Genomic DNA, 23,062 nt, shown 5'->3' with positions numbered 1-23,062 from the left:
AGAAGCGCCCCCTGTTGGAGGAAGCAGGTGTATTACACAGAAGCCTAAAATAAGTGCTCCAAAACGGTCGAACGGAGGACAAACACAAGCAAGACAGTAAACATAGAGGCCCATTTCTCTGTCCTGTGTTCCTGCTCCACCAGAGACACGTACTGCCTTGGTGCCACACACAGATACACTGTAATTGTACTGCCAGGACGTAAATATGTAGTTGACTGCAATGCATGTTTGTGTCCAGTCATTTAATTGGTGCAAAGAGTACAACACTTCAAGATTTCAGAGAACAGCTGCTGTCAATTAAAGCCTGGCCCCTGAATAGAAATGGAGAGAGGCTGCACTCCTTTGCTTCCCAAAATAGGCAAAAGAGAGATAATCTGATCAGGATTAGAAAGATAGTGGGTGTGTAAGGAATGTAATGTCTCTAGAATTTGACCTCTTTTGTAGAGAAAGGCTATTCAGGGACATCGTATACCGACATTGCTATATATCAAACGCTGAGTCACAAGTATGTTGCCGGCCTCAGAACACCAGTTAATTCCAGTGCTTCTTGGAAACAAGAGTGGGAGCTGGCTGGTTTTTAAATGTGTTCACATATTGGAAGCATCTAACAGACCACAGTGGTGTGATTATAGGACTCCTCCCTTGCCTCCTGTCAGATGAGGAGAAAAATTGTGGCAAATATGTTCTGCAAAGTCTAAACACAGGACCCAAATCCAAGACTACTGTTAAACTTGCTTTTGATGTACATTATAGGAATCAATGCAAGAATTATCAGAATTCATACAATTACTCGACACACACGACAGAAATGATCCACATATTATTTTCTTAAGAATGGAAGGAATCCTAAGCACAACCCACATTTGAATCCCAGCTTTCTGCTATGCTCACACACACACACACACACACACACACACACACACACACACACACACACACACACACACACACAAACACACACTTCATTATTAGATTCAAAACCGAGGTTGAGTGGTGAAGACATCAGATGATTCACCCCTTGTACTAGCCAGCTCTGTTTAGTACATTAACCTAATTACAGCACAGGGTCTGTTGGCAACTGGAAGTGGACTACGCAGCTGTAGAAAATAACTGTGACAATGAGCAAAATACTGCCAAAGAATATGAAATGCTTCCACTCTCAGGGGGGGGTCAAGGCCCTCGGGTTCTGACACGCCTACAGTTCTAGTTGAAGACACAAATTAGTTTTTCCATTCAATTCATTTAATTCCCATATGTGATACAGCATCTATTCACAGAAGTCTTCCCTTTTACCCAAATACCATTTTAAATGTATCATATAGTGCGGGATCCTAAAAATATATATTTCAATAACAATTTAGCCTTTATGTATTGATAAGACACCAAACATAAAATAAGCACATTTCCTTAATTTTTTAATGGCTTTTTAAAACATGATGCCATCTGTACAAAATGCTGGTATGTTTACGCCTGAGTTGTCAAATCCCAAAAAACACACATAATATGACGCAGAAAATTCCCAGAACATGATGGATTCAGTAAAGAGCACATGACATTTCAGTCAACCCCGCATATTTCCCAAAAAAACAAACTCTATTCTAAGAAATTGTCGTGTCTCTAAAAAGCACTGAAATAGAAAAGTTCCCTGAAGGTGCAAATGGACATTGTCAGGCTGAATTTTAGTTTTCTGTTTGGGTTTGAAAGTAAAGAAGTTTGCGGAGAGAATTGAATGAAGAAGGCATTTGCTTGTAGAGGCCTTTTGCAGAGTTTTGGGAGACATCGTTGTTAACCTGAAAACAAACATATCCATGAGTAATGTGCCAGTGTGATGTTAGAAAAGCACTAAATGATGAAAGGGGATTCAAACTGAAGTTGTGTCTATGTTTGCTGGTAAACAGTAAGAGCCTTACCACCATTAACATTGTGACCAGGTCATCCGTAGTAGCAGTTTCCTCAAGGACACGATCCAGTGTCTCGACATACCAGGAGCCAGCCTGAGTGTCTCTCCAGGACACATAGCCTGACGACACATGATCAAAGAAGCATTAGGGAGACGTACGGTGCATAGGCCTATTCATAACAGTTACCTTACACTTACATTGCAGTAAAAACCTCTTACTGTCATTCAAAGTAACCAAATGCATGTATACAATGCACATTAAACACACCAGGATAGGTTGAGTAGGACACAAGAATGTCACTGGGTGTCGGCAGTGAGGCTCTAGCATCTGGTTCGTCGGACATGCTCAGGGAGTCGCTGCTGGACGACGTGGGAATGGCATCTGTCTGGTCATCGTCGCCCCCAAAGGATGGTTGTGCCTCATCGGGGGACACTTCAAAGCCAGTGTCTCTTTCATCTGAGCGGGATTACACATTATTTGTATGTTATATGCGGCTTAATACATAATGCACAACAGCGTGTTCGAGAACAAGTTGAATTGAAGAACTAGTTGGATACCTCCTCCGCAAGCCTGGATGAAGAAAAGTTTGGGTTTGCCTTGTAAGGATGGGCAATGCTGGCCGTTGAGGTAGTCGGTAATGTGCTGAACAGGGAGCGCCGTTCCATCCACGCCATACACAGCTCCGGGGAAGCGGCAGTGGCTCACCTATATAGTTGCAGATAACATCTTTATCAACAATCTGGATTTGGACTTTTGGACTTCAAAGTGTGACCTGAGTGTTGACTTGAGAGAGCGACGACTTCCGGTTTGCTACTGTAAGATGGGGGAACAGCACTGGAGTAGGAGATAGCAGGAGACTTAAACTGATTAGAATGGCTGACTCAGTCTTGGCACACACTTTTGAGTGGGTGGTGAAAAAGAGACCACACTGTAGCAAGGAAGGTCACAGGAAATCAGTCTTGCCAGCAGCCAAAACAGTTCACCTCTGTGTTGTAATGGGGTGCCAATTTGTTCTCCCACTGGAGGCCAACTAATCACCCACTCACACTAAAATTCTGAATATAATTATATTATCAAGGTTCTAATATAGTTATATAGCTACATTTAATCTGTAGATTGCTGTACCAATGTGCACATTTGCTACCATGGAAAAAAAGAGTTAATATAGATAACATCTTACCTCAGTCCCATGGGATAACATGATAACCACACAACAGTCAGATTGAGAATGGTCCTTTTTGGATAAAGCCGATAGCTCATGTCTGATTTGCTGAAATGTGAAGACAACTGTTAGCTTTACAAACATGAGGTTAATGCTTGAAATATGTGTTGACTAGTTAGAAGAGTTTCATAGGGAACCATAGAACAACGACCCTCACTTTGTATTTCAGGTTCGTCTTGACTGCCACAATAAAGTTGAGTGCCTTGAATCTTCTCTCCAGTTTGTCACAGTCTATGTTAGAGCCTGTGCGGTTGCTCAGCTCACTCTGAGGTGCAAACTCCACGTTGTTTATGATGAGGCAGTGTCCGCATGGGCTGGAGTCCATTTTATAGCTCTGACATACACATCAACGGACGGTGAAGTAAAGAAAAAGTTTTGTACATAAAATAAATTACTGTACATAAAATACTTACCTGAATACTATCTCGTCTTACTCTCCCTTGTTTCCTTTGTCTTCTGTCCTCCTCGTCTAGTGCTGTGACAAATGATGCACCGTTATTAAAGAAACAAATTTGGTGAGTTTATCAATATATTCATTAATCGTGTATCTTACGTGGACTGGGAGTTTTGTCAACTTTCGGCATTTGATCAATGGGTGCAACATCTCTTCTTTGGTCGTGAACAGCCACTGGAGGGGCTATTGAAGGAATAAACAAGTGCGTGTTTGAGTTCCTGTTTCCTGTCTATATTTCAAGTGCAGAAGCTAGAGCTGTCATGGTGGCATTACTACCTACTTACTCTAGACAAACAGATAGATAGATAGATAGATAGATAGATAGATAGATAGATAGATAGATAGATAGATAGATAGATAGATAACTACAAGAAGTTACAATATCCATCAATAGCACAAACTTACGAACGGGCAGAGGGCGGACAGCAGGTCTAACAGGTTCAGGAGGCAGAGGATGAACTGTTGGTGCTCCGGTCTGTAAAAGCTCTGCCAAACTGTGCTGCTCTGTCTCTTGGAGGCATTGCAGAAACAAAGGGAAGGCCAGACTTCCCCGGGTCTCTAAATCCCGGACTAACTGTCTGGCCTGATCCCGTCTGGTCCCAGAGCTCTGATAAAGCACACATAAAGCAGGTCCATATTTGTAACAGCATGGCAAAACCAATCTCAGAGCAATCACGACATAATAATACAAAAGAAAATCAAGCCATGACGCAGCCTACCTTTATCTCATCTATCATGTCTGGAGTGAAAACCCCCTTTTCAATAAGGCAATCGTAGACTGGTGCTGGGTCCAGGTTTTTTACGAGATTGACCCTGTTGCCCTGAAGAATCTTCTTGTGTACAACATCCATCCTGCATTCAAGACGCACTGAAAAACAACAACGGAAGAAGCACACAAAGAGTCACAAAGAGGCTAGTAAAAACACGCGAGTTAACAATTTCAGAATAAGGTAGTTGACTTAAATAACATACAGCGATTCAACACGTTTTTCAAAGTTCGCCAATACCTTATTCGTGTTGAAATATTATGAGCTTTTCTTTTCCTTTTTCCCCGTCTGCCTTCGCTTGCATGAACCATTTCCTTGTTTACATCACGGATCGCTCTGATTGGCCCTTTGGGAGCGTGTAGGAAGAAAAACAAACCGGGTACGTTTGATATCTTTACCTTAGCATTCCTGGGCAGACGGTTTAAGCGTAACAATGCGCCTCAAAACCACGCGGCGCTGCGACAAGCAGCAAATCGAGCCTCCACTACAAAGAATACGGCGTCACAAAATACTCCAGTTCCCAAAATGACTTTCGACACTGGCTCGCCTCCCTCCAGCCTCTCCCTGGCTCCGCGGCAGCAGGTTGTCAGTCAGCTCACCCTGGAGGATTTGTGGGATGCTAACCATCACACCATTGACAAAACCGCTACCTTTCCTCTTCTACGGTAACCAACAAGCCGACGAACCCGCGTAACGTTCATCAAATATGTGGCGTCGGACTGGTTGACTGCGTCCGCCTGAGGTAGGTTGAGAATCGAAGAGATTTAGCGTTTGGCAGCTAGCCCCTTGTAGCGAGGCAACTAGTGATGGACCACTGCGTGGGCGGTTCGTCCTAAACAGTACTGTTAGATGACGCTCCGGCCCCCCCGCAGTCATGACACATTAGCACCAGCATCGTCCTGACATGTGTGTTGCTGTTTTATCTGGCTTTCAGTAAAGGCTAACTAGCTGCTAATTTAGCTTGCCGTATTGCCATTTTCCCCCGATTTAGCTCACTGACTGATATCCTACAGTTTGCATTTTGTTGACAACCAGATGGTTGATCTCAGGGTTGTGTACTCACTGCTGATTGTTTTGTTTAGGTAGCTGTTATGACAGGGCCGAGGATGTCTCTGCCCCTGGCTGTAGTGGTCATCCTCTCAGTGCTGCTGACAGGATGGACCCATGCTGGGCCCGAGATGGACCCGTACAAGATCCTTGGTGTAACCAGGAGTGCGAGCCAGGCTGAGATCAAGAAGGTGTACAAGCGTCTGGCAAAAGAATGGTAGGTTCCGTATTTAAAAGGTCTGATGTATGTTTTTGTACACCTTATTTCAATACAGTTTTTCCAATTGATAGTAGTTTAGCAGAGGTGGCTATTGTTAATAGAGTTTGAACAAATGAAGTTATCACTGTCTTCTTCTTCTTCTTAAGGCATCCAGACAAAAACAAAAATGCAGGTGCAGAGGACATGTTTATCAAGGTTACCAAGTCTTATGAGGTTAGTCGATTCATCTGAGCTATTTTCAAATAATGTCCATACACGTGTTCTCTATACCTGCTTATCTTGTGTAAGGCCTTGGGAGTTTGGATCCTATACCAGGGGAAAGGCAGTGTATTGATGAACATCTTGTAACAGATGTGTAATCTTCAGCATCACATTATTATACTCATATCTACATGTATTCTATTCAACGTCTAGATCTTATCCAATGAAGACAAACGTGCCAATTATGACCGATACGGACAAACCGATGACACCCAGCCGTACGGGAGTGGCCGCCATGCTCATCGCCATGACAACTTTTACTTCGATGAGTCCTTCTTCAATTTTCCCTTCAACAGCAAGAACAATCGGGACTTTGCCGACGGCAAATACACACTGCACTTTAACCAGTATGTCAATGAGGTTGTGCCTGACAGCTACAAGAGGCCGTACCTGATAAAGATCACCTCCGACTGGTGCTTCAGCTGCATCCACATCGAGCCCGTCTGGAAAGAGGTGGTGCAAGAAATGGAGAATCTAGGTGTGGAAACGAAACAGTCAATAGTAAATCCTCTCAAACTGGTCTTTTGAAGCGGGTGGAAAGGTTGATTACTTTGTGTCTGGGTGCGGATACGTTGTCTTTGCAGGTGTGGGGATCGGCGTTGTGGATGTTGGCTATGAGAGACGGTTAGCCAATCACCTGGGAGCTCATCGTACCCCTTCCATACTTGGAGTCATCAACGGCAAAGTGACATTTTTTCATTACGCTGTAGCAAAGGAGCACGTGAGGCAGTTTGTTGAAGACCTTCTTCCTCAGAGACTCGTGGAAAGGGTAGATATCTGTCTTACTAATGAAAATACTGATGAACTGTGTATGTGGAGTAATTTTCAGACCATATGAGAACCATTTTTGAACATTAACACCTCCAAACCTGATGTTATATGTGAAGGTCATTTCTTAATTGAAGTATAAATGCATGCTCTCTATTTCAGGTCACTGACAAGAATGACCTGAATTTCTTGGATAGCTGGCACGAGCTTAACAAGCCACATGTCCTTCTGTTTGATCAAGTGCCTGGAGTCCCTCTATTGTATAAGGTGAGCTGCTTTAGTTTCAGGTAGGCCTCAGACATGTGAGTTGTACTACTAAGGCATAATAATATCAAGGTCCAGTGATTCATCTCTCCATCACTCTGTAGCTGACAGCGTTTGCCTATAAGGACTACTTGCAGTTTGGCTATGTGGACCAGGGCCTGACAGAAACCGCCAATCTGCAGAAACAGTTCAATATTAACACCTATGCTCCTACGATGCTGGTCTTCAAAGAGAACACCGACAAGCCAGCTGACATTATACAGGTAAATCTAGGATGTACAGCTCAATTTAATTTGGACAATGTTATCTCAACACTCGCCCCCTTCCTTTATTCACTACAGTTATATTTGTTTTCTGCAGGCTAAAGGAATGAAAAAGCAAATTATTGAAGAGTTCATGTCGAACAACAAATTTCTCCTTGCACCTCGACTGGTCAATCAGAAGCTGTTTGACGAACTCTGCCCTGTCAAACAGTTCCACCGGCGCAGGAAGTAAGCATATTGATATGTCGATGTCATTTTCTATAGTGCATCACAGCAGATGTATTAAGTATTTCACAGTATAAGTTGTGTATTAAGTAGGATATGTCATGCATATCCTCCTTTCAGATACTGCGTCCTGCTGATGACTGGTGATGAGGAGAACTTCTCCTTTGGGAACCAGGCGTTTCTGTCCTTTGCATCTACCAATGGCAGAGAAGTGATCCGATTTGCCTACGTCTATCAAAGGTTACAGCAACCACTGTGTGATATCCTCATGCAGAGCAAGGACGATGTACAGTCACCACCACAGGTACACACACACACACACACACACACTTCGCTACCACACCTGGTGCCAGTGTCTGTACATCTGTATTGGGGGATTTGAGAGTTGAACATGCCGTAGAATAGAGTTTATTTAATGTATTCACCATATTTGCAATTGAAAGAAAGTAGAACTACCAAAACAAATGTCCTGTGTAAAGTCTCCTCAATAGGTGTAGGGATGCTTTCACACCTACCTCGTTAGGTGCACAGCAACTGAACCTTCTAGACAGCCTGGGCCTTTTTGGCAGGTATGAAGACACATCGCGCTCTGGTCTCTGTCTACTTCAAAGTCGGCCCTGGTGCGGTTGACTACAAAGGAAGTCTATGAATTGTACTTAGTGTAAACAGGAAGTATACAGTAGTCTAGCAGCCACGCTGACTACATAGATTTCACATGAAGTCAAGTATAATTTGATTTTCCAGGCACTAATGGCTATTCCCCTGCAACCCTAAATAGGATAAGCGGGTATAGAGAATGGATTAATGGATAATGGTCATTATGTCTCTGTTCTTTCCAAAGGTCATGTTTCTAAAATTCTTCCCCGCACAACTCCAGTGCACATGGGCTGCTGTGATTTACTCTACATGTTACAAGAGCCATTTTGTGCTCTCACTTCCAGTTCTCTGACGTGTGCACAGGTTGTGATCCTGGAGAGGCGGAATGCTGCAGGGAAGGTCCTGTTCAAGCCAGTGACTGCCTGGAATGGGAGTGAGGAAGACAAGCAGCGTCTCATGGAGGAATTGGATCGACTTCAGAAGGACCCTTCCATTCTCAACCACGATGCCATGCTGCCTGAGCTCAACAATGAGTTTGCCTCTGTATGTTATTTTCGGGTAGAAGATCTAACCAAAGAAATATTCGATTAGATATTAAAAACAATATTGAACTTTCTCTACAGATGTTTGTAATCCGATGGCTCTATGCATCTTATGATTACCTGTCGGAAGTCGTTGATGATATCCTGCACAACAACTGGTAGGTAGAAATTCATATTTCCGTCCACCTGTAATGGAAGAACATATTCAGAGGTGCGCATGGATTATCTTTCATTCTATTAAGACATCTGTGATGACTTACAGGCGAGAGATGATGCCTCTTCTGTCCCTCATCTTCTCTGCTTTGTTCATCTTATTCGGAACGGTGGTCATCCAAGCCTTCAGGTACGTGTAGACCAAGACTCTTGTCTGAGCTTCCAAATCTAACTATAGCAGTTTTCCTGAGATAAAGATGTGTAAAGTGTAAAATTGTATAACTTCAACTCTTCTACTCCAGTGCATGGCCAGAGGTCAAACCCAGCAGGAACAGCTTTGTTTGTTGTGCTTTCAGTGACTCAAGTGAAGATAAGCAGACAAAACCAAAGGCTGGAACTAAAGCAGAAAATGGTTCACCAGGTACCAGTACCTCTGCAAGGCAAGTGTACATTTATGATAAAATTTAGTCTTTATGTGGGATTTACTGTAACAGCTGCTGCAACATGAAAAAGCATTGTAGTTCTATTTCTATGTGTTTGCTGTTGAACTTAGTCGGGCTCCAAAGAAGAACTTTGTGGAGGTGACAGAGCTGACAGACATCACGTACCTGAGCAACCTGGTGAAGCTGAGGCCTGGACACATGAACATAGTGCTGGTGCTCACCGACGCCTCCAAGAACATCCTCCTTAGCAAGTTTGCCAAAGAGGTCTACTCCTTCACAGGGTGAGGATAAGAAATCGCATTTCTATGTACAAAACAAGTTCCGGTATTAAAGTAGATTAGCGCATTACACTGTCTTGTTCGTTGATGTTGGATCTTCCTCTGCCACTCTCCTAGGAGCCTGACGCTGCATTTTTCCTTCCTGAATATTGACAAGCACAGTGAGTGGATGAACACACTGCTGGAATATGCCCACGACGCCATGCAGATAGATGCAGACGAGGACGATGGGGGAAGCCGCAAGATGGATTATACTGGCTACGTGCTGGCACTTAACGGCCATAAAAAGTATCTTTGTCTGTTTAAGCCTGTTTATACTGGGGAGGACCTAGACAATAAGTCATCAGAGGATGAAGGGGGTACCTCAGGGGCGAGATCAAGGTCCCGTGAAGATCACCTACCCCGCAAATCCAACCGCTCCCGCTCCCTATCCACCCTGCAGATCCACCACAAACTGGATCGCCTGGGGTTATGGATGGAGAGGCTTATGGAGGGCACTTTGCCTCGCTACTACATCCCCGCCTGGCCCGGACTAGACAAGATCACACCCAATAAATAGGACAAGCTGGGAGCGGAAGGACTTAGTATTTATCTGCTGCCACACTGAAATGGTTTGCCTCATGTTCCGCTGACATTAGGCTGACTTTTTTTTTTTTTTTTTTTTTTTTTGCACTTGACGTATTTGTTAGTTCCACACATGCTTTAAATTCGAGTCCATAATACTGGCTTCAGTGAGGCTACTGTGGGACGGATCCCTATTTGTACTCCTGTCTCACCGCATGCTATTTTCAGCCAAAATGCTGTAAACAATGTTACTTTATTCTGATAAATGATGCTGCTAAAAGCCTCGTGGACAGAAAACAATCTCAAAAACTCAAAAATCACTGTGGCCACCTGCAAACGCACTACAGGAGGCGGGATATGTTCTTGTAACTACCTTAGTCTTTATTGATGAATACTGTGAATAGAGATGCATGTCTCTAGTGCTAAATATCTTCGCCTTTTTAAGCATTTCAACTAATTTTTGTCCGCAATTATCAAGTATCATAAGAATATAGCCTACTGCTGTAATGCCTTTAATCCTTGACCTCCAGGGGTTCTCGTTCTTCCTTGATCCCCCAATTGCACACTTGCTTTGTTACATCAGAACTTTTTGGGGTTGTGTTTTAATAATAACTTACAGTAACTACAAACAAGATTTATATAGCTGCCTTGGTTTATTTAACAACCTCAGTTAGCTCGTAGCTGTTTGTACCAAAGAAGCAATGATGTGGGCCATTTCTGTCGAACGGATCCTTTTATGTTATGATTTCTAAATGGCTATGATAAGACTCATGAGTTATTGTGATATGTTAAATCATTGAGATAAAACGATGACATTGAAGTCACACTGAGCGTATTTGGTTTATTTGTTGTCGATTTAAACCGTACAAATTTTCATTCTGTCAATACTGTGAAATGTAAATCTTGTACATAGTCATCTACGTATAAATTGAATAGACTGCGTTCGTTTTGAAAGACAAATTTATGTTGGACATGGATTTATCATACTGGTTTTTACTTTTCATTAAGGATTTTGTTTCGCATAGTGCATACATTATGTTGCTGGTTGTAATAAAATGCTTTATGTTTATTAATTAATACATGAAATTGTAATCTTTGAGGACTTTGCTGTCTTCATTCAAAAAAGTGAATCTTCATCACTTTCAGATTCTGACTTCAGTGTTTCTAATGTCACCACAAGTGTCCCGACTGATCAGTAGTATTTCACTTTTGGAAGGACACACAACATTTCAAAGAGGAGGTTTGCACCAGTCAGTGCAGTGGTTCCTGTTAGGGAGGGGGAAAAAAGAAAAGTTGTGGCAGTTTGCTGATACTATAATGGCTAATTTGATGAGAAATAAATTGTGTACCTGTGGTGTCATAAGGTGGAGACACCTCCACCAGATCACATCCAACAAGGCTTAGACCACGGCAGCCCCGGATGATCTCCACTCCCTATGGAAATGGGAATATGATTTGATATTACTGTTAAACACATATGAATTAATGAATAAATGCCACAAATGTTGGTAATATTGTGACAGCTCATGTAAAAACAAAGGAATTTATAACCCATTAGCTCCTTGCTGCAACTCTCTGAACTAACCGCCGTCTGTAAACGTTTCATGTATAAAAGGCAGGCCGACACATCCTTGCATGTCTTGTGGCCATCAACTTCAGCTGCATGTCGCCCAAAAAACTGCTGGATCTGTAGCGATCGTTGGTGTGTTCATATTTGCGTGTGGAAAATGTTGCCTATATACAGTTTAGGCTGCACAATATGAATTTATTATGCATTCAGGTGCAATGCAAGTCAGGTGGCATTCAGAGGCGGAGACCTAGGCGTGCTGACCCCAGGCAGCGCAGACTGGCACCGTTTTGGATATTCATGGACAGGATGTCAAGGCGGCGCCGTGGAGGGGGGTGTCCATTAAGGGAGCCTAAGAATTGCGTCTCTGCTCTTTACGGAAAACGTGGTTCTATATTGTTTTTAATATCTATTCATCAAAACGTGACCTCCAGCACGCCCTGGGGCGGTTTGCAGCCAAGTGTGAAGCAGCAGCGATGAGAGTCAGCACCTCCAAATCAGGGGCCATGGTGCTCTGCCGAAATAAGGTGGAATGCTCCCTGCAGGTTGGAGTGAGTTGCTGCCTCAAGTGAAAGAGTTTAAGTATCTTGTTTACCAGTGAGAATGGAAAATGGGGTGCGACATCGACAGGTGGATTGGTGCGACGTCCACACACAGTAATGCGGGCGTTGTACCTGACCGTCGTGGTGAGGAAGGAGCTAAAAGCCAGAAGACAACGCTCTGCTCGTTCTCATATGGCAACAGGATTCCTCACCACCATTGACTATCCCGAGACTGCCAAACATGCTCCCTCAGCGTGCCAAAGTGTGGAGTGAGCAAAGTGAGATACGGCCGGACGTACATCATCAAGTGTGTTCTGCCATGTTTACCTGTATGGGAGTAAGCCCTGCAATCTCTGGTGTGCCTGTTCCAGGAGCAAAGCCTGGGTCGAGAGCATCGATGTCGAAGCTGAGGTAGACAGGGCCGCTTCCCATCTGATCCCTGACCTCAGCCATCAGAGGAGCAAGGGATTTGAACCAACACTCCTCCACCTGGACCACGCGGAAACCCTGCACATCATACAAATGTATTTACAGACAGACAGATGCCACCGTGACCAAATGGTCCGTAGCGACTGATTTTGCATAGTGTGTCTGTATCACAACGTTAGCATCTGAATGTGCCATTTGCCCGTTTTCAACACACGACCTGTTGCGGTAATACCTGGGCCCGACTCCACTCGTAGGAATCTGCAGAGTAGCCTGAACCTCGCAGGCCAATCTGGACCACTCTCTTACAGTCCAACAGCCCGTCCTCCACACAGCGTCTGAATGGAGTCCCATGGGCAATCTTCTCGCCCAGCATCTTATCAGTGGTGTCAGCATGAGCATCCACATGGATCAGACCCACTGGGCCATGTCTAGCAAATCATTACAGCATAGAGTATGTGAGACACGGCAATACAGTTTATGGCAGTGGTTCCCAAACTTTTTCTTTGGCACCCCCCTTTTCTAGATCAGAATTTTTTCGTTTGTTAAAAGTTTGCATAAGAAAAACAGTAGTTTAAATTCTTATTTCCCCAAACTTGACTATGGCACAGAACTATGGTCTACTTACTTCTCAGCAACTGCTTGAAGGATTGGGTATGAAATAGTATGATCGCCACCTGCAGACATCAAAGTGTCCTGAATGTCCAACTTTTCAACTGCTGTACAAATACACCTCACTAGGCTACTTGAATAGATAAACAAAACAAAACAAACAGCAGAAGTCACTGTGGCTGTTTTAAAACATCTACTACTGAGCTATGGTGACTTTCATTACAAAAGTAAACAGGTATACAAAAGTGACAGTGGTCCAAACCATGCATTGGCTGGGATTTAGACATGGAGACGAGTGGATACTTTATCATTGCCTCTATGACAGTAAAATGTCTCTTTGCTCTGAGGCATATCAGAAAATTAAACTTCCTTTATAATCACCCCTGATTCAACTGACGTAGGCGCTCCCTGCCTCGTCACTCTCACCCATAGTCAGAGGGACACAGCCAGTGGCCACAATCTTTCTGTAGGCTTCCCTGATCCGTTTGCAGGTGTCTTTCAGGTCATACAGGTTGACATTGACATCCCCAATATCAGCCACCATGACAGACTCGTAGGGTGCTGCTCTGGTGCCACTGTTGTAAGCTCTCAGCAAGGCAGATTCCACTCGGATCTGTCTGGGACCAAACCTGTTGCAGAGGAAGGAAGGTGGAGAGAAGGTTATGAAAGCTCAGTGATAGAGTGAGTGTGAGGAAAATGTAAAACCTGCAGGTACTGAATAATCCAACACTTGTCCAGTATGTGAAATGTTGACATATTGAATTGGTTTAGGAAAAGGACAAGAGTGTAGGGATGATTTATTCTCTTTACAATATCAGTTAAAACAACAACTTGGTCTATATGAAAATAAATTCTAAACTTGTGAGTTGCCCTTTTTCTGAATCCATGACTGGTAGGGAAATGAGCATACATTGGGAATAGTTGATACTCCTGCTAAACGAGCATTCCCAAAGTTTAATGACACATCTACAGTAGGTGACAGTTTTGTACTGTAATGCTTCATGCATGCCAAACTGCTGTGATCAAGGAACCTGTGCCTGAGGATTACTGGTAATCATTAAAAGGCTGTTGTTGAACTCGTAATCTCTAGCCTTGCATAACGAACCCGTGGCCCGCTACTGTCTGAAGACAGGAAAAAAGTATTAAAAACTGCGGTATTGAATGCAGTTGGACCACTTTCTCCATTCGTTTGTATGACAAAATGTGCGCATAGTTGGAAAATGTCGACGGTTGACAATGTTCCAAATTACGCATAAACTACAACACCAGGGGTCCTCGGTGGCTACATATACCGACGATTAAAGCACCTTGCTCCGGGTCGGTTGGAGGTCCCGGTGTCGATTGGGACGCCGATAAACGCAGCGTCGAGCCCGTCTACAGACTCCTGGAACGGTAGTTTCGCCATGGTGGGGATCCCGACCACCCTGGCCTCAAACTCGGCGCTCTTCGGTACATTGTAGCGTTTCCCACCAGAGCACTTTCTCTCAGAATGTATCCTTGAAGTGTGTCTGTAAAGTTCGCCGTGTGATCGGAGATGAGGACGCAAAGAGAACTCCACGGCAGCCCCGCAGCGTGACAAAACACTTGAGTTTCTCCACAGCGAGTGCATGTTTAGCGGCTGTTAAGTGGACTGTAATAAATGAGACGGAGTTCTTCAAACGAAAATAGAACCGCTGCATTCAATGTCACCTAGTAAACTCGGAATCATTGTGAGGATATCAACAAATGCTGCAGAAAGAAGAAAAACAAATGCAGATTTCCCAGTTTGGGGGGGACCCAGAATGCCACATCTACAGTATGACATACGGTGGGCTGAGTTCAGGCCCGAGGGCGAATAAAACCACAGCCTATACAGATTTCTTTTATGAATATGATGACTTTAGTAGAGCTTTGAGTCTGTTCACATCAGAACATGTGCATTTTGTGATTAAAAGTCATATAAATGATTTATTTTTGTGAAAGTAAAAGTGAACAGCATGACCCTATAAGCATAACCAATTCAAACTCCATATTTGCTTCATAGACAGACATTTCTTTATTTGGAAAAAACGATCAAATCTACTTATCAGCAAAATAGTCTTACTATCTTTAGTATTAAAATAAGGTAAACACCATATACCTTGTATCTTTAACCAACCACACAACTACAGAGGGCAGATTCACTATTAAAAATTATTAAAAATATTTTCTTGGTAAAATATGGAGAGGGCAAAAGCAAACACAAGTAAGCCAAACAAGCACAGCACTGATCAAATGCAAAACTCACAAAGTGCAAACCATTGAGAGAAAATAAAACTACATTACATTCATTAGGTCGATCAATACTATGAGTCACTGTAATTATTTGGTAATATTTCTCCATAATGCACTGCAGAATAGCGAACAAACTGATGCAGATGAAGTTAACAGCGACATGTTTACCTACCTAAAACCCTTTTGTGTGACCCTACACAGTAGACTCAGTAGAATATACTTTTCTCTCAGGTTTACCTCACACAATCTGTGTTTCCTTTTATCTTATTTGATCTGTCTTATCAAAAATCCATACAGACACATTTTGATATGTCGCACACACACACACACAAATCAACTTTTAAAGTGCAGACTCTTGTAAACCAAAACCTTACAAAGTGCATTTACTATATATTGTTAAATATCATAAAAGAAATTTCCACTCTTAACATCCTAATTATTGTATTTTAGTGTGTTTATGGGTTTTAACCCTTGTGTTTGCTGTTGTGAGCTCTAAACATGCTGAACAAAGCATTCAGCAAAAAGTAGTAGTAGACTACACACAGGCTGATGGAAGAAGAATTCTAAACAAGTGAATTCTAATCATTTACAACTCAGACTAAGTAGTAATAGATTCACTATAGACTGTAAACTAAATTAATCTACGTGTCTGGCTGAATATGTAAGGCCCTCCACCTATTAATAAACAAAGACTATAGGTTCTTTGATGGACTGAAAGTGGATCTACACAGATAGGATGCAGGCCTGACGCTGTGCTTGACCGTAGAAAAGGAAGCCTACAGCTGTGCGCAGGTCCTCCAGGTCCAGGTTAGACAGAAAGCATCTCTGAAGCTCCGCCTGCACAGTGTTCCCACTGGGCCCGCTGCAGCCCTTCAGGAGAACTACGGCAGATTGCCACAGCAGCCAATCAGCCAGCTTGCACATGTCAGCGCAATCCTGATTGGCCAGGCTCTTCTGTGCCCAGAGGCTGAGATGCAGCATGTTGGCTCCCACACGGGCACTGGGGCGCTACAAAGTGACAACAACATGTGTGAGAAGAGTTTCATATGTACTACTCTAAAAGAACAAGTTAGACCACTTGTGTTGAAGACCAAGACCTAGGGCAGGACAGGAGAATGATTGCTAATTGAATCAAATAGTCCCTTATCTGTATCCAACGGGGTACAAACAACTGACATTTTTTAAATTCATGTTCTTGCCAAGAGGAGTGATTAAATTAAGTGAGTAAACAAAGGATCTGACTTCTAAAATTTAGTTTCAAACATAAATGCTATGACTTCTTAGAGCTTTCAGTTGAGGTTATATGATTTAAGACAATGTGACCAACGATTTCCGCCTAATGAATTACAAATGTTGTCTGAGTAGACGGTGCACATGGAAAAAAATTTGATTTATTTGATATACCTTATTTGGATTCCTCCTGAGGAGTAATCTGATGACTGATCGCACATCAGCTGGAACAATGGAAGGCAGAGGAGGGAGCTGCTTCTCTTGGTAACTCCTGCTGTCTAGCCCCACTGCTCTATAGAAAGGGTTATGTTGACCAAATATCTCATAGGAAATGGCTCCCACAGCCCAGGCATCAGACTTGCTGTAGTCAATCACAACACCACACCCTGGAACCGCAGTGGCTACCTTTAGAGAAAAATGGAGAGGATAATATTCTGGTTAGCTTTAAGGGAAGATTGATCTCACACACACACACACAATTTCTACTTGGGCAAGTCAACTAAACAAATTACAGGTTTCACATAGGTACAATTCAATGCAGAGTTATTAACTGTGTTGCATAGTGTATATTTTAGTAGCACAGCAGAGGCATGTACTGTAGTTCCAACACACCAAGGCTCTAGTCCTCTATGAGCCCGGTTCAAGTTGAGCTGCTTCAACTAACCTCAGGTGCCATAAGGGAGGGATTCCCTCCTCGGTCAACCCAGTTGCTATTGAAGGGCAGCTGTAAACCAGAGTCTCTTTCAGCCAGGCAGCAGCCAAAGTCCGTAATCACCAATCGAGGGCAACAATCTGGGTAAAAATCAACAAGGGTTTGTTATATTATGAATATTTAATTTGCCTTTTCTGACTGAACATACTCCGCTTTTACAATTTCTCTGACCTGTGTCGAACTCCAATAAGATGTTGTCAGATTTGAGATCCCTGTGAGCGACACCCTGTCTGCACAGATGGTCCACTCCCTCCAGTAGCTGCAGCACCATCAGAGCGCCCTGCCTGTTGCTTGGTGTGGTCTTATCCAGGTGCTGACGAAGTGTGTAGGGATAGCTGTGACACAGATATATAAAGTGTGTGTGCATGTGTTAGGAAGTGCCAATGACTAAGAATGAAGAAAGGTAAAAAGCACTGCAACCTGCAACCTGCAATTTTGTATGTCAGTGGTTCCCAAACTTTTTCTCTCGCGCCCCCCTTTTATAGATCTGAAGTTTTCGCGCACTTTGGGAACCACTGTTGTATGCAATTTGATTTTGAGGGTAAATAATGGCAGATCTTACTTCTTCATGACCAAGAACAGAGTGCGATTGTTGCCCAGTCCTGCAGGGTTAAGCCTAGCTGGCAGTAGATCAGGATACTCCTCCTGGGCACCCTGTAGCAACGGAACATCTGCTGTGAAAGCTCTGTAGACCCTGATGACGTTAGGGTGTGCTGACACTCTTTTCAGCAGGTCTCCAAAATGTCTGCACAAAAGACCAAAGATATTCAGTTCTGCGTTTGTCATACACTCTGTTTAGGATTAAGGATTGATATTTATTATATATTACCCATCCAGAGTGATTTTTTCTTTTTCCTGCTTTAAGGCTAACGCATCAGCAGGCACCAGCTCGTGTGACATGGACTTCAAAATAGCCTCACTTGATGACCCTGCCTGAGAGCAAACGTCATCAAACAATACCAATCAGTAAAGTTGTGTACCTGACAAGACATCCTTGTTCCCACTGAGGCCAACAGTATGTAACTGCTAAATTAGATTATCCAAGGAGACAACTCACCCCGAAGTTCCACATCATTTTGATTGCCAAGGGGAAGTTTCCCAGTGAGCAGCATGTCAGGGAACGAGGTGTTTCGTTCTCCTCTCCATCTTCTCTCAGTTCCACCAGGGAGGACTTACTGCCATTCTCCTTTGGAGGGGCAAACTGAGCTGCAGCCTCATACACAGCTGCATTGGAGCCTTTTCCAATCTGCTTCCCAATATTATAATCCTCCAGTTTATAACCATCAGGAAACTGCTTCAGGGGGTTCTGGAATTTCTTCCTCCTAAACACAGCCTGTATATGAAAAGCAAGATCTATGACATATCCAATGACATATCCAACAATAAATGTTGCTGGCATTTTTGTATTTCACTATAACTCATTTATAACCGACAGGTTGATAACTTTCATACTACTGGCAAGAGGAAAACAAATATTTAGGTGGGAACCACCTAAACAACAATTAATCAGCTACACAATAATAATAATAATAATAATAATAAAAGTGCGCCATAGCCATTGACAACTCGTCACCTGGATCTCCTGGCACGTCGCTGCACTCTTACGATCTTCGTCAAGCTGCTGTTCGATAAATACCACACCGAAACCGAAAGCCAAACAGAAGGCTCTGTTTCGTGGAGACCCGCTGCCATAAAGCCTTCTTACACCGGCGGACTGAAGCTGACCAGCCAGGCCCCTCAGAGAGGTGCGGTAATATCGGTACCGAGAGGGCAGGAAAGCCTGAGGCTGAGCGGTGCGGACCGACGGGCCTACACGGAAACGCTCGGGTCGGAGCTTTGCTGCGACTCGGCCAGCCGGCTTCAATAGACCCAGTGGGATGGCCGACCTGGCCAGCTGAAGCCCCCGGCTAATGGCGTGTCGAACGGACATATTTTACACGGAAAATATTGTTTACAAGCTCTTTAAGCGTTCGTTATTGTCGCTCGACTCTGTGCCCTCATCGTGTTGAAGAGCGCCTTGTTAGGAAAACAATGCAGCCGAGGCTAGAGAGCATGCGCGAGAAAGACGACACTGACCTTGACCCGAGGGGTGGAAGCACAACAAATATTGTCGTCACTAATGTTTAGTGACACTGAACACAAGTTATTTCGCAAATGAAGTCAAATCAAATCTAGGTTTATTCAGAGTGTATTTGCTTAAAAAAATGTAATGGATAAACGTTTGCATTTACATGATTCTGCCAGTATTCCTCTCTGGCTTTATTTGCAGCGGTGGTGTTGCTCTTTGTGGTCATTATTTTATATACACAGTATATAAGATGGTATATAGATATATGCTATTTTTATATTCTAATTATATCGTATCTTCTACTATAATTGGAGAGTGTGTGTGTGTGTGTGTGTGTGTGTGCGCGCGCGCGCGCGCGTGTCAATACAAAGAGCAGGCATGTGCATAGGGTGCTTTTCATTTTCATTTTATTTACATTTTTATTTTAGGTTTTATTTGCATTGACTAATAATAGCAGCCAGAGATGGGGCATGAACAGAATCATAAATGATTTTAACAGTTGTTAATAACATCAATACACACATTCCTCTGAGAATCATGAATGATGTCACAGTTGTTAATGGTCAATGGTAACTTGTCACATAAACATTAACTTTTTCCAGAAATACCTTCTATTAGAGATGACTAGTTCTATGTTCCTCAACAGTGTAATATGTTAAAGATAACTATTAAAATAGACATTTAGGATGATTTTGCATTACTGTTAGCAAATTAAGCACTAAACTATGAGTAAACACAAATTCTATGTGGCACCCCTGACAGTTGCCTTATTGATGTATTCAGGTTTGTGTAGCAGTTTAGAAACTACATTTGACTGTCACAAACACACACACACACACACACACACACAGGACAATTGCTCAGTGACACAGAGTTAAAACTGAATTGAGGGAATTCACTGAGTACAAGTTTAATCAAAATGTTTTCAGTAGTAACTTCAATGAATCAAGACTCTGCATCCTGCTCATGCAGGATTGTGGCAACAGTTTAATCAGTAAACTGATTGATAATTGTGTTAATCCATTTGTAGTAGTTCCTCACTTTGGTGTAGACTCCAGGGAAGCGTGGTTGTGCACAACTGATACCCCATGACACAATGCCCTCCAAGTAGCCATTGCAGATAAGCGGACCACCTGAGTCACCCTGTGGAACAGCAAGGAGTATAGAAGCTGAAGGACAATCTTTATCATTTGTGATAGCTTGCTATTCCAGATTTGAATGTTATTGTATACCATTATTCCATAGCCTTTACTATAATTCTGGGTCATTGTGAGCATTTGTATTGAAGTGGTAAAGTGGTACCTGGCAGGAGTCTTTTCCTCCCCAGTAAGATCCAGCACACAGCATGTTTTTGGTGATCCTGCCGTAGTAGAAATACTCGCAATAAGATAGGATGTCCACGTCCACAGCACGTAGGGTGGGAGACAGGAAAGAGTGGTAGACGTGTGTTACACCCCAACCACTCACAGTGCACTTTCTGTTCTGTGGTGTGTTGATATCAGGAAGTAAAGCTGGAGCGACGTAAGCGTTTAGGTTTGCTGGCCTATCCAGCTGGAACACAAATCAAAGTTTCAAAAGGGCACAATTATGGGACCATTGACTGTGGAAATGAGGTTAAGTGTGTGTGTCTGTGTGTATCTAATAGTGTGTGCACACTGTGTCATCCATTATGAGTAACTATTTTTGTTTTTGCTTACCCGCATGAGCATGATGTCATTGTTGAATGTTTTGTAATTATAGCGATTGAGAAAAATCCTAGAGACATTGAAGACCTGCTCAAAACCTTCGTCCTTTATTATGTTGTGCTCACTCAACACAACCTTCATGGCAGAGGCTCTAACGGACCAAATACACATGGTTAGTAAAGAGGCCAAAGAAGTTATTGCAAAATATAGAAACGCAAAAGAAAATTGTCCTCACACACATTCAGTACTTACGGTCTCCAGCAGTGGGCCGCAGATAGCACCCATTGCTTATGGATCAGGGTCCCTCCGCAATAGTGTTGAAGACGTAGATTCTGCACAGACGCTTGATATGGGACTGAGCGGGGGTTAACTTCTTCCCCCCCAATAATCCTTTTTGCAAAACTGTCTGTTGAGAGTAAGGAAAGCCTGCATGTCAGATCTTTTTGTTTCAGTCATAAAAAAAAGTATCCTGTTATATGTTCTGTGGTCATTGATAGAAAAGTCAAGTGGAAAAATCAATGTCACTTTCAATAGGTCTCAGTCGACTTATATTATGAGAGAAGAAAAGTCTAAACACAACTTCAACCAGGCTATGACTTAAGTATCATGCTGCATGTACCGTAATCTGCTGCTGTACGTTTGTTTCTATTGATTGTGCCTCATTTAGATCTCAGGTATACCACCTATAAGTCATGTCTTCTCAACAATCTATACAGAGCTGATGAATATACACACTTCAGAATATAACTAGAAATAAAAGTGCCTTTTTGGATGACTGAAAAACTTACCAGTTACTGAGAAAGTCAAAAGTAGCAGCACAGCAAACATTGCCAGCTGAAACATTTTTTATTTTTCATCTGTAATGCAGAAACATGATATTTAAAATGTGCCAGTTAAATTCATCATGGCATTATCGCGCAGTAAGGAACTTGCCTTTTCTTACTGAGATATGTGTCAACAATTTAACAATACGTCAAGTATGAATGACACAGTCAGTGTCAGACAAATGCTATTCTATACGATAAGTAACTGAAGTGCACTTTGGTTGACACGGTTTTAGCGACTGAAATGTCACGGCAGTGCCTAAACTCTATGTCTTACCACTGAACAACAACAGTCCAATATTTACAAGGGTCAATCATTCAATTTTATTAAAAAAAAAAAAACCTTTTACTTACCAAGTAGCTGACAGGCAGAGTGAATGTCAGGATTTTGAGAAATGGTGTGACCAGTGTCCTACTGATGCCTTTTATAATGTAACTGTATCCTTGTCTAAGTCTTTTGTTGAAATGATCTTTCAGCCTTGTTTTGAATTTTAGCCATCTTACACAACAATGAAGCTGACCTACTGCAAAACAAAGCTATGCTGTTGCCTTGTATCATGTGTTTTCCTAAGCTTTAGATTTCCACCTTCACCGTGGGATTTGAAGGTATCTGGAAATGGAGCACCTACAGATCATCACTGGGTTGTGGACAAAATAAATCTCCATGGCTTTGTTGTTGATGTGAAATTTCCGGAATTGTTACAAAGTGAATTTCTCGAACAACTGAAGAGAGAAAGTGTAGAACAAATGACAACATGGTCTGGACTTAAGTAGTAATACTGAACGAAAGAGCCCCAAAACTCAACTAATTGAAATCAACAGCTATATACTTTTCTTGATCATTTGCAATGATTATTGCATGTACACTTCTTGTAAAAGACACATCTTTTTACACGTCGTAAATGTCTTTACCATGTCTTCCATAAAGTAAAGGTAACCAAACTGAGTAATGAATTGATGTCCTTCTTTTCAATCTACTGTATATTCAATACAGATGAACACACAGTAATGTAAATAATGTAAATAATTAAAAGAAAAACATTGCATTAAATCTGCTTCTCTGAACAACATTACACTACAGCCTCTTTACATTTTCGTTTTGACGTAACCCAAACAAGCGTTACATGGAGGTGAATAAAGCTCCAGTGGACACAACGGAGACAGATGTAATTGT

General features: G+C 42.6%; 5 protein-coding genes across 6 annotated transcripts; 1 reads left to right on the top strand and 4 right to left on the bottom strand.

The window, feature by feature from the left end:
- Positions 1 to 223: 223 nt before the first annotated feature.
- Positions 224 to 4,691, bottom strand: casp9 (caspase 9, apoptosis-related cysteine peptidase). Of its 2 annotated transcripts, XR_012965114.1 has the most exons (12): positions 4,585 to 4,691; positions 4,297 to 4,445; positions 3,983 to 4,184; positions 3,677 to 3,760; positions 3,537 to 3,598; positions 3,281 to 3,457; positions 3,082 to 3,171; positions 2,459 to 2,606; positions 2,169 to 2,357; positions 1,911 to 2,020; positions 926 to 1,790; positions 224 to 881 (listed from the first exon to the last, which is right to left on the bottom strand). XR_012965114.1 is itself a non-coding variant. In XM_076166591.1 (11 exons), exons 2-11 carry the CDS (start codon positions 4,426 to 4,428, stop codon positions 1,680 to 1,682), a joined length of 1,305 nt encoding a protein of 434 aa, XP_076022706.1. In that variant the 5' UTR covers positions 4,429 to 4,445; positions 4,585 to 4,691; the 3' UTR covers positions 224 to 1,679. The 2 variants fall into 2 exon arrangements, 1 of the variants encoding a protein (XP_076022706.1); XM_076166591.1 differs by having other exon boundaries at positions 224 to 1,790.
- Positions 4,692 to 4,873: 182 nt separating this feature from the next.
- Positions 4,874 to 11,068, top strand: dnajc16 (DnaJ (Hsp40) homolog, subfamily C, member 16). Its single transcript, XM_076166590.1, has 15 exons — positions 4,874 to 5,090; positions 5,431 to 5,608; positions 5,758 to 5,824; positions 6,026 to 6,350; positions 6,457 to 6,641; positions 6,803 to 6,907; positions 7,009 to 7,167; positions 7,265 to 7,395; positions 7,513 to 7,696; positions 8,353 to 8,532; positions 8,613 to 8,689; positions 8,794 to 8,874; positions 9,041 to 9,124; positions 9,238 to 9,408; positions 9,523 to 11,068. The coding sequence occupies exons 2-15, from the start codon at positions 5,436 to 5,438 to the stop codon at positions 9,962 to 9,964; spliced, it is 2,364 nt and encodes a 787-aa protein (XP_076022705.1). The 5' UTR covers positions 4,874 to 5,090; positions 5,431 to 5,435; the 3' UTR covers positions 9,965 to 11,068.
- On the bottom strand, positions 10,980 to 14,779 carry agmat (agmatinase (putative)). Its single transcript, XM_076166592.1, has 7 exons — positions 14,424 to 14,779; positions 13,543 to 13,745; positions 13,133 to 13,181; positions 12,740 to 12,935; positions 12,406 to 12,585; positions 11,319 to 11,403; positions 10,980 to 11,235 (listed from the first exon to the last, which is right to left on the bottom strand). Exons 1-7 carry the CDS (start codon positions 14,723 to 14,725, stop codon positions 11,162 to 11,164), a joined length of 1,089 nt encoding a protein of 362 aa, XP_076022707.1. The 5' UTR covers positions 14,726 to 14,779; the 3' UTR covers positions 10,980 to 11,161.
- Positions 14,780 to 15,140: 361 nt separating this feature from the next.
- On the bottom strand, positions 15,141 to 19,359 carry pink1 (PTEN induced kinase 1). Its single transcript, XM_076166600.1, has 8 exons — positions 18,885 to 19,359; positions 18,369 to 18,644; positions 18,141 to 18,244; positions 17,874 to 18,056; positions 17,483 to 17,646; positions 17,264 to 17,391; positions 16,774 to 17,004; positions 15,141 to 16,377 (listed from the first exon to the last, which is right to left on the bottom strand). The coding sequence occupies exons 1-8, from the start codon at positions 19,239 to 19,241 to the stop codon at positions 16,093 to 16,095; spliced, it is 1,728 nt and encodes a 575-aa protein (XP_076022715.1). The 5' UTR covers positions 19,242 to 19,359; the 3' UTR covers positions 15,141 to 16,092.
- A 120-nt stretch (positions 19,360 to 19,479) lies between these two features.
- LOC143012893 (trypsin-3) lies at positions 19,480 to 21,758 on the bottom strand. Its single transcript, XM_076166228.1, has 5 exons — positions 21,745 to 21,758; positions 21,317 to 21,490; positions 21,077 to 21,215; positions 20,682 to 20,930; positions 19,480 to 20,522 (listed from the first exon to the last, which is right to left on the bottom strand). Exons 1-5 carry the CDS (start codon positions 21,756 to 21,758, stop codon positions 20,367 to 20,369), a joined length of 732 nt encoding a protein of 243 aa, XP_076022343.1. The 3' UTR covers positions 19,480 to 20,366.
- Positions 21,759 to 23,062: the final 1,304 nt, after the last annotated feature.

Source organism: Genypterus blacodes, unplaced genomic scaffold (assembly GCF_046128005.1).
Source record: "Genypterus blacodes isolate CSIRO-AG114 ecotype Tasmania unplaced genomic scaffold, CSIRO-AGI_Gbla_v1 ptg000156l_1, whole genome shotgun sequence".
NCBI classification, from domain to species: domain Eukaryota; kingdom Metazoa; phylum Chordata; class Actinopteri; order Ophidiiformes; family Ophidiidae; genus Genypterus; species Genypterus blacodes.
Note: the sequence above shows the minus strand (reverse complement) of the source record. Positions and strands in the feature narration are given on the sequence as shown.